We start from the raw sequence: 10,103 nt of genomic DNA on the forward strand, positions 1-10,103 counted from the left end.
GATACCGCCTCGGGAAGGAAGTTACATAGCACCACACAGCCAGTTCAGCCAGCTTAAAGGTACAATCTGAACAGCCTGAAATAAAGCATCAATGAGAAAAGGTTTCTCCAGCAACAGCGAAGAAGGTTAATGTTTTTAAGTGCCTAGCTAGGGTTGTCAACGAGCTGTGCGTGTGCATTTTAAGTCCTGAAGGAAGCATGAGGTAACTTGCAGTTCAAAAGCTACCAGTCATGGTTAGAAAGGAAGGCAATTAAATTTTGCCCTCATCTGCTATGACAATACCACAGCAAAACCTGGCAAAATGTTCCCTGTAAGTTGCAAACTTTACCTATGGAAAGTAAGCAGTGACTCACGAAAGCTCATTCCCTGCCACAAATTTTGTGTCTTTAAGGTGCTACTGAACTTTTGCCTTTTTCTACTAATCTACCAGCATAAGAACATAAGAACATAAGAGAAGCCATGTTGGATCAGGCCAATGGCCCATCCAGTCCAACACTCTGTGTCACATAGTGGCCAAAAATTTTTTATATATATATATATACACACACACACTGTGGCTAATAGCCACTGATGGACCTCTGCTCCATATTTTTATCTAAACCCGTCTTGAAGGTGGCCATGCTTGTGGCCGCCACCACCTCCTGTGGCAGTGAATTCCACATGTTAATCACCCTTTGGGTGAAGAAGTACTTTCTTTTATCCGTTTTAACCTGACTGCTCAGCAATTTCATCGAATGCCCATGAGTTCTTGTATTGAGAGAAAGGGAGAAAAGGACTTTTTTCTCTACTTTCTCCATCCCATGCATTATCTTGTAAACCTCTATCATGTCACCCCGCAGTCGACGTTTCTCCAAGCTAAAGAGTCCCAAGCGTTTCAACCTTTCTTCATAGGGAAAGTGTTCCAAACCTTTAATCATTCTAGTTGCCCTTTTCCGGACTTTCGCCAATGCTATAATATCCTTTTGAGGTGCGGTGACCAGAACTGCACACAGTACTCCAAATGAGACCGCACCATCGATTTATACAGGGGAATTATGATACTGGCTGATTTGTTTTCAATTCCCTTCCTAATAATTCCCAGCATGGCGTTGGCCTTTTTTATTGCAAACGCACACTGTCTTGACATTTTCAGTGAGTTACCTACCACGACCCCAAGATCTTTCTCTTGGTCAGTCTCTGCCAGTTCACACCCCATCAACTTGTATTTGTAGCTGGGATTCTTGGCCCCAATGTGCATTATTTTGCACTTGGCCACACTGAACCGCATCTGCCACGTTGACGCCACTCACCCAGCCTCAACAAGTCCTTTTGGAGTTCCTCACAATCCTCTCTGGTTCTCACCACCCTGAATAATTTAGTGTCATCTGCAAACTTGGCCACTTCACTGCTCACTCCCAACTCTAAATCATTTATGAACAAGTTAAAGAGCATGGGACCCAGTACCGAGCCCTGCGGCACCCCACTGCTTACCGTCCTCCACTGCCAAGACTGCCCATTTATACTCACTCTCTGCTTCCTATTACTCAGCCAGTTTTTGATCCACAAGAGGACCTGTCCTTTTACTCCATGACTCTCAAGCTTTCTAAAGTTTACCAAAGTTCGCGGTAGTCCTTACAGACTTCAGCGATCCTGATTATATCCTCTGGGCTTTATTGTCTCAAAGTTTAACTTTGAATGTGGAAGTTCCCCTCAGTCACCATGGCAAGTAGCTATTGATTCATGGGAGACAGGTCTATCGAATTCCCTTTCAAAGCTGTCTAAAATGATATTGGTTTTTTATCTCATTACATATAACAAAACCCATTTTCACCAAGTATAGCTATTTTACACAACTTGACACAAATCAAACATTTTATTAAACAAGTTACCTACCTGACATCACCCATGAGCTTCATAATCTCATCTGATTTTTCTTCACTAAAAAAGAATATATAACATATATTTTTTAAAAAATCAACAGGTATTGTGTTTGTTCTCAAAGTCCAAGCAAGACAGAAACGGAAAATGCGTTACCTGAAAATTTTTGCCGTGGTGCTGAAGCTATATTTAAAAAGAGGAAAGAAAAGAGGCACGTTCAATGATATTATCTAAAAACGAACATAAGAAGAGGCCTGCTGGATCCTGTCTCACACAGTGGCCAATCAGTTCCTCTGGACAGCCACTAACAGGGCAGAGAGGCCGAGGCCTTCCCTGAGTTTGCCTCCTAAGAACATAAGAGAAGCCATGTTGGATCAGGCCAATGGCCCATCCAGTCCAACACTCTGTGTCACATAAGAACATAAGAGAAGCCATGTTGGATTAGGCCAATGGCCCATCCACTCCAACACTCTGTGTCACATAAGAACATAAGAGAAGCCATGTTGGATCAGGCCAATGGCCCATCCAGTCCAACACTCTGTATCACACAGTGGCCAAAAAGTCCCGCGGCTTTTGCATCGCAAATGTAAACTGGTTTTTGGAGTTTACATTTGTGACGCAAAAGCCGCGGGACTTTGCGGCTCTTCCGGGTTCTGCGGAGCAATTGGTGCGAAATCCGCGCAGACGCTGCGCGGTGAAGAGGGACCTCGCTCCGGAGTTAGGTCAGTGCGAAAATGCCCATACATTCTTTCCACTGTTATTGCTTGGTAGCTTACTAAAAACTCCAATTTAGAACCCCCGCAACAAACAATAAAGCCATATCCTTAACCAGCACCACCTCCAGCAATTTCCACCTCAAGGAATTCCCATCTAAATTCCCAAGGTCCATTGCACAGACACACAACCTTTATGGGTAAAATAACCTAGATCTAGTAAAACAAATAGGTTTCCTTCCTGCGCTTGTTCTAGAGCAGGGGTGTTAAACATGCAGCCCAGGGGCCGAATCAGGACCCCCGGAGGGCACCGATTAGGCCCCCAAGCAACTGGCTGTTTGCTTCCTTCGCCCCCTCTCTTGCTTCCTTCTGCATCTCAACATGCTTTGCAAGGCTTGCTCAGTCGCACAGGAGTTACAAAGCAAAACCTCAGTTTTCTCCATTGGTTGAGGCTCCCCCTCCTCCTAGTCCTCTGGGGAGGGAGGGAAAGAGCCAGAGCTTCCTTTGCCCAGTTCCCGGGATCCCGTGGGAAAAAAAAATACAAAGAAAGCACCTTTAAGACCAACAAGTGCTAATGTTTTAGGCATGTTTTAAAGTTTTAAAGTTTGTATCTCTGCTACCTAATATTAAATAGGTACACACATGGCCCGGCCCAACACAGCCCAATCCGGCCCAACAAGGTCTCTTTTATGTCAGATCCAGCCCTCCTAACAAACGAGTTCACAGCAAACAGGCCTGTTCTAGAGCCCAGAGGTCTCCACAGAGAAGGCTCTGCGGCAACCCAGGTAATAACATTAGGGATCGGAACACTCACTTCTTTGGCAGCGCAGGCAGTTTGGGAAGGAGGAGGTTGGATTCGTCCTCAGCATTAAAAAACGATGCAAGGACACTGAAAATAAAAACAGAGAATCGCTGAGGCTTTAGCTTCTGAGAAGACAAATACGCACCTTAACAGACTAACTCTATTCAGGGCCAAAGCACCACCTATGTTCTGGGGGGTGGGCCCTGATTTTCTTTCTTAGTTACATTTAATACGTTCTTCGAATTGTCATCACCTTCTTAAAGATAACGCATATGCGAGCGTTAAATGTAAATCACGGCATTGTTAAGTGACAACAGATCATTTCCAGCACTGTTGGTTAGAACGTGCATGGCAGAGGTGATACAATTCACTGCTGTTAAGTGATTAGAGCAGGGGTGGCTGAATTACGGCTCGGGAGCCACGTGGCTCTTTCACACACATTGTGTGGCTCTCAAAACCCCCACCATCTCATTGGCCGGCACAGAGAAGGCATTTCTTTGTTTAAATCACTTCTCCAAGTCAAGTCAGTTGGGGCTTAGAGAATTCATTGAAAGTTAAAGTTGCTTTCTTTCCACCTCTCCCTTCCTCCTCCCCATCTATTTTCCTCCCTCCCTCCCTCCCTTCGCAGCTTCCAAACATCTGACGTTTATTCTATGTGGCTCTTACATTGTGTTTTAACAATTTATTAATAACATATGGTTACAAAACTTAATAATCAAATTATATACTAACCCATATGGTAATTCACTCCCCCCTCCCTCCAATGTTGACTTCCCCGAAGTTATAGATTTAAGTTCAGTTCTAAAGGTACTACTAACCGATCAAAGTTCAATATTTTTTTCTCATTGATACTAAAAAATTGTCCAATGTCTTTTTACATTCTACTCTTTCTCCATATATTCTTTAAATTTCTCCCACTCTTTTTTGAATATATCTAAATCATAGTCTCTTAAAGTTCTAGTTAATTTGTCCATCTCACTCCACGATAAAACTTTCATAATCCAGTCCCATTTCTCTAGTGCTTTTTCTTGTTTCCACAGCTGCGCATACAATGTCCTAGCAGCTGAGAGCAAGTACCAAATTAAAGTCCTGTCTTCCTTTGGTAGTTTTTCTAATTGTAATCCAAGCAAAAAAGTCTCTGCAGTTTTCTTAAAGTCGTAACCCAAAATTTATGTGGCTCTTACATTAAGCAAGTTTGGCCACCCCTGGATTAGAATGTCAGATTCTCAGGGGCCCAGGCTGAAACCCCTGCTCTTGCCACGGCAGCTCCCTGGGTGATCTTGGGCCAATTGCACACTCGTCGACCAACCTACTTCCCAGGGTATTTTGAGGGCTAAAATGGAGACAAGGAGTATGGTCTAAGCCACTTTGGGTCCCCCCGCAGGGAGAAAAGCAGGGCATGAACTGAAGTAAATAAACTGACAGGACAAAATTTCTTGTCCCATCTGGTCCCTCAGCTGCGTTCTTGAGCTCTTGTGTTCCCTCAGAACTGGAGAGCAGACTTCGAAAAAGACGCAGATGGAAAGAAAAGGGCCAAGAAGATGACTGTCTGTTTCTGTCAGTCTGTTTCTGAATTAATCCAAGGTGCTGCTTATTACTTTTAAAGCCATTCATAGAATCACAGAGTTGGAAGGGACTTCTAGGATCATCTAGTCCAACTCCCTGTACAATGCAGGAAACTCACAAACACCTCCCCCTAAATTCACAGGATCTTCATTGCTGTCAGATGGCCATCTAGCCTCTGTTGAAAAACCTCCAAGGAAGGAGAGCCCACCACGTCCCGAGGAAGCCTGTTCCCCTGAGGAATCGCTCTAATGGTCAGGAAGTCCTTTCTAATGTTGAACCTGAAATTCTTTTGATTTAATTTCAACCCATTGGTTCTGGTCCTACCTTCTGGGGCCACAGAAAACAATTCTGCACCATCCTCTATAATATATGACAGCCCTCCAACTACTTGAAGATAAGTGATCATATCACCTCTCAGCCGCCTCCTCTCCTGGCTAAACATCCCCAGCGCCTTCGACGTTTCCTCTTAGGACTTGGTCTCCAGACCCCTCATGACCTGGGACACATACATGGGAAGGACCACCACCTACCATATGTCCATCTCCTTCCATATGTCACAGGGTGCCAACTGCAGTCATCAGGCAGACCTCTGCTGGCTCTCCCACCCCTTTGGGTGGCCCATCTGGCACGGAACAGAGCCCAGGCCTTTCCCATCATGGCTCCACCCCTGTGGAAGGGCCTCCCCCGAAAAGTGAGAGGGGCCCCCCTCCTTGGAGACCTTCAGGAGCTGCAGCACGGCCTTACATTGGTTTCTGTTAAAATCTTTGTGGCTTTACACAGTGCATAGTGTAAAATATTGTTTACTACTTGGATAGTTCACTGAGGAAGAAGGTCATTGGAACGAGGGATTATCTGGAACCCTCGTGTGGGCTAGGACTTCATACTGGACTTCTCGTGGACTTGATGGTTTCCATTTGACAACGAGTGTGAACTTAACAATGGACTTTGTGCACTAATTTCTTTGTTTATTGGACTTTATGTACTCTGCCTGTTGCTGAACGCTCCATGTTAAGAGGCAATACTATGGTGTAAAACTACAACAAGATTCTGTCACCATTGACATTAATGAAAATTGTGCTTTATTTGTGTGCTATCGCAGCTAACAATGTGTTGGTTCTATTTGGTCTTTCATGCTGTAATCCTTAAGTGTTTTTTTTTATCCTACCACAGATAACAGGCAAGAAGCGGCCTGTGAGCTCGTTGGAGAGCCTACCTGTTCTCTTCTGTGACTTCCATCCAGTGCATGTAGGTGATTGGAGCGTCCACAGAGAAAGAGTGCAGGCTTTCCGGCTTCTCCACATCACACAGGATAACCCTCTTGGTATCGGCGAGTCCAAAAGCCAGAACTACAGAAAGAACAGCGACCTGCTGAAGTGTTCAGCACCCAAACCAAAGCGCCTTCCTTATGCGCCAAATGACAGAAAAGTTAAACAGAGCAGTCACATCTTAGATTTAAATGCTATCTTGGTCGTAAACGGAAACCATCACTCTACCACGCTCCCTGCAGCAGACAGAGCGACGTCTTTTCAGGGTTGAGCATCCTTGTAAGAGCAGTCAGAGGACCAGCCTTGGGGGAGACCCGAGTTCAAATCTATCGCAATTGTCTGGATGGCTCTGGACCAACCACTCTTAGTTTAACCTACTGCCCAAGACTGTTGTGAACATGAAAAAAAGGTAATGGCGCCTCACTGGGAGGAACGGTGGCTCAGTGGTAGAGCATCTGCTTGGTAAGCAGAAGGTCCCAGGTTCAATCCCCAGCATCTCCAACTAAAAAGGGTCCAGGCAAACAGGTGCGAAAAACCTCAGCTTGAGACCCTGGAGAGCTGCTGCCAGTCTGAGTAGACAATACTGACTTTGATGGGCCAAGGGTCTGATTCAGTATAAGGCAGCTTCATGTGCTCATGTGTGTACATATGCAGCCTCTAGTTCAGGGGTGTCAAACTCATTCGTTACGAGGGCCGAATCGGACATAAATGTGACCGTGTTGGGCCAGGCCACGTGGTGCCGGGCCACGCGTGTACCTATTTAAGATTAGGTAGGACAGGTATAAACTTTATAAAGGACACAAACACAATCAAAGGGTTTTCTTTAAAAGGGAGGAGCCTCAGCCAGTGGAGAAAATAGAGGCTTTGCTCTGTAGCTCCTGTGCGATTGAGCAAGCCTGGCAAAGCAAGCTGTGAGGCAGGAGGAAGCAAGAGAGAGGGAGAAGGAAGCAGATGACAGCCAGTTGCTCAGGGGCCTGATAGAAGGCCTGATTCGGCCCCCGGGCTGCATGTTTGACACCCCCGCTCTAGCTCCTGGAAGGAAAAATGGGATAAAAATGAGATAGGCATATTACTTAATGTATTGCCCGAAATCATAGCATAAACAGGGCTCCTCTAAACTTTTTGAGCCTGTGGGCATCTCTGGAATTCTCAAGCAGAGTAGTGGACACAACCACAAAATGGCCATTACAAAGAGGCGGAGCCAATCGCAAAATGGCTGCTTCTGGAGGTGGAGCCACACTCACAGAGGAAGCCCAAGTGGAGGGGAGAAGAGGGGTAATTTTAAAAAAAACACCCTGGGAAAGCGGGGTGAGAGAGAATAAAACAAATAGCGTGGTGTCAGCTGCCACTACAAAAATGTTACTTTAATCTGCACAGCTGATCTGGTCTTCAATGGCCAATCACAAGCCCAGCTGGACAAGAGCCCCATCTGAAACCAACAACTTTCTAAAACCACTTGATGTGCAATAAGAAAGAAGAGGAGAAGGAGAAGATTGGATTTATACCCTGCCCTTCACTCCGAGTCTCAGAGCAGCTTACAATCTCCTTTCCCTTCCCCTCCCCACAACAGACACCCTGTGAGGTAGGTGGGGCTGAGAGAGCTCTGAGAGAACTGCTCTTGAGAGAACAGCTGTGAGAGAACTGTGACTGATCCAAGGTTCACCCAGCTGGCTCCATGAAGAGGAGGGGGGAATCAAACCCGGTTCTCCCGGATTAGAGTCCGTGCTCCTAACAACTACACCAAACTGGATCTCCTATCCTCTCCCACAGGCACCATGCTGGGGACCCCGACATAAAGCACCCATCATTACACCTTACTTTTGCCATCCGGCCGCCATGCAAGGGCTGTGACTTCTTTCCCAGTGGTTTCACTTGGTGGTAAACTCCAGACTCGCTGAAAGTTTGCCAGTCGATGAAGTAAAACCTAAGCGAGAAAAACAAGTATAAGAGCACAACAGAGGGGCAGATGGCACAGGGACACTGCTGAAATCAGGTTGCAGGAGTGCCCAGTGAAAAACAGATCAGGTCTATTGATGGGTGCAAGAGAGGGCATTCTGTTGGCTTTACTGCCAGTTTATTTATTTATTTGTTTGTTTAGATTTATATCCCGCCCTACCCCACCGAAGCGGGCTCAGGGCGGCTTACAACATAAAACTCTAACAATAAATCAGTTTAAAATACATTAATAATTTATACAGTAAAATACATAAAAACACAGGGGTATCAAACAAGCGAGCCAGGGCGCCAAATCAGGCCCCCGGTGAGTTCCTATCAGGCCCCTGAACACCTGGCTGTCATCTGCTTCCTTCTGCATCACAGCTTGCTTTGCCAAGTTTGCTCAATCACGCAGAAGCTACGAAGCAAAGCCTCCATTTTCTCCACTGGCTGAGGCTCCTCCTGTGGGGAGGAAGGGAAGGCGGGATAGTTTGTTTTGCCAGGCTCTCTCAATTGCACATCAGAGCTACTGGGCCAAGCCTCTTTTCCTTCTATTGGCTGAGGCTCCTCCCCCATCCTGGTCCCTGGGGGAAGGAAGGAAAGAGCCAGAGCTTCCTTTGCTCAGTTCCCTGGATCCCATGGGAAACAAAGAAAGCACCTTTAAAACCAATAAGTACTAATGTTTTAAGCATGTTCTAAGTTTTTTTAAAACCCTTTAATTGTGTTTGTCTGTGTGCATTATAAAGTTTACATCTCTGCTACCTGGCATTTCATTTTGTGACACACACGGCCCGGCCCGACAAGGTCTCATTTGTATCAGATCCGGCCGTCATAACAAATGAGTTTGACACCCCTGGTTTAAATTATGTCCCCTTGGAAGTCTTCTCTGAAGAAAGGCAGGCTAAAAGTATGGTAAATAAATAACACCAGGGCTTTTTTTGAGAGCCAGTTTGGTGTAGCAGTTAAGTGCATGGATTCTCATCTGGGAGAACCGGATTTGATTCCCCACTCCTCCACTTACAGCTGCTGCAATGGCCTTGGGTCAGCCATTGCTCTTGCAGGAGTTGTCCTTGAAAGGGCAGCTGCTGTGAGAGCCCTCTCAGCCCCACTCACCTCACAGGGTGTCTGTTGTGGGGGGAGAAGATATAGGAGATTGTAAGCCGCTCTGAGTCTCTAATTTAGAGAGAAGGGCAGGGTATAAATCTGCCATCTTCTTCTTTTGTAGCAGGAGCTCCTTTGCATATTAGGCCACACACCCCTGATGTAACCAGTCCTCCTGGAACTTACAGTAGGCCCTGTACGAAGAGCCCTGTAAGCTCTTGGGGGATTGGCTACATCAGGGGTGTGTGGCCTAATATGCCAAGGAGTTCCTGCTACAAACCCCCCCCCCCCCCTGAATAACACATCTCCACAGTCCACAGTGGCAGCGATCCAGAATCCCCCGCTCTCTCCTTACCTCCCCGACTTTGTTTGCAAGGGCAATGAGATCCCTCTTGGGCGACCAGGCCATGAAAATTATCTCTTGGGGAAGCTGTTTCTCTCCGACTTGCCGGAAAGCAGGCATGGCTGTAGCTGCGGCTCCCTGAAAACAAAGGGGAAAAGATGCCTTTGCTGGAGTTTCTGAATTGTCCCAACTGTGCTGGATAAAAAAAATCCACATTGAGCAAGTTTTGGAAGGAAGGCACTGAAAAGGTGTGCGGTCCCTTTAAACATGATGGCCAGAACTCCCTTTGGAGTTCAGTGAAGTTTGTCACAGCCTTGCTCCTGGCTCCACCCCCAATGTCTCCTGGCTCCACCCCCAAAGTCCCCAAATATTTCTTGAATTGGACTTGGCAACCCTAGACTTTGCAGGGATGCCAGCCTGCTCCAGGGGGGACCTGGAGATCTCCAGGAGTCACAGCTGATCTCTTGTAGTCTGGAGATGGCTTCCTGGGAGGAGATGGATGCTTGGGAGGGAGGGTGGGC

General features: G+C 46.4%; 1 protein-coding gene across 1 annotated transcript in view; it reads right to left on the minus strand.

The window, feature by feature from the left end:
• Nucleotides 1-9,720, minus strand: part of ANAPC4 (anaphase promoting complex subunit 4) — a 52,154-nt gene extending 42,434 nt beyond the window's left edge. The window contains 6 exon segments of the mRNA XM_060246213.1: nt 1,873-1,917; nt 2,014-2,040; nt 3,385-3,459; nt 6,152-6,284; nt 8,022-8,127; nt 9,595-9,720. Coding sequence (XP_060102196.1) covers nt 1,873-1,917; nt 2,014-2,040; nt 3,385-3,459; nt 6,152-6,284; nt 8,022-8,127; nt 9,595-9,702 — 494 coding nt within the window. The 5' untranslated portion in view covers nt 9,703-9,720.
• Nucleotides 9,721-10,103: the final 383 nt, after the last annotated feature.

This window comes from Heteronotia binoei, chromosome 9 (genome assembly GCF_032191835.1).
Source record: "Heteronotia binoei isolate CCM8104 ecotype False Entrance Well chromosome 9, APGP_CSIRO_Hbin_v1, whole genome shotgun sequence".
NCBI lineage: Eukaryota > Metazoa > Chordata > Lepidosauria > Squamata > Gekkonidae > Heteronotia > Heteronotia binoei.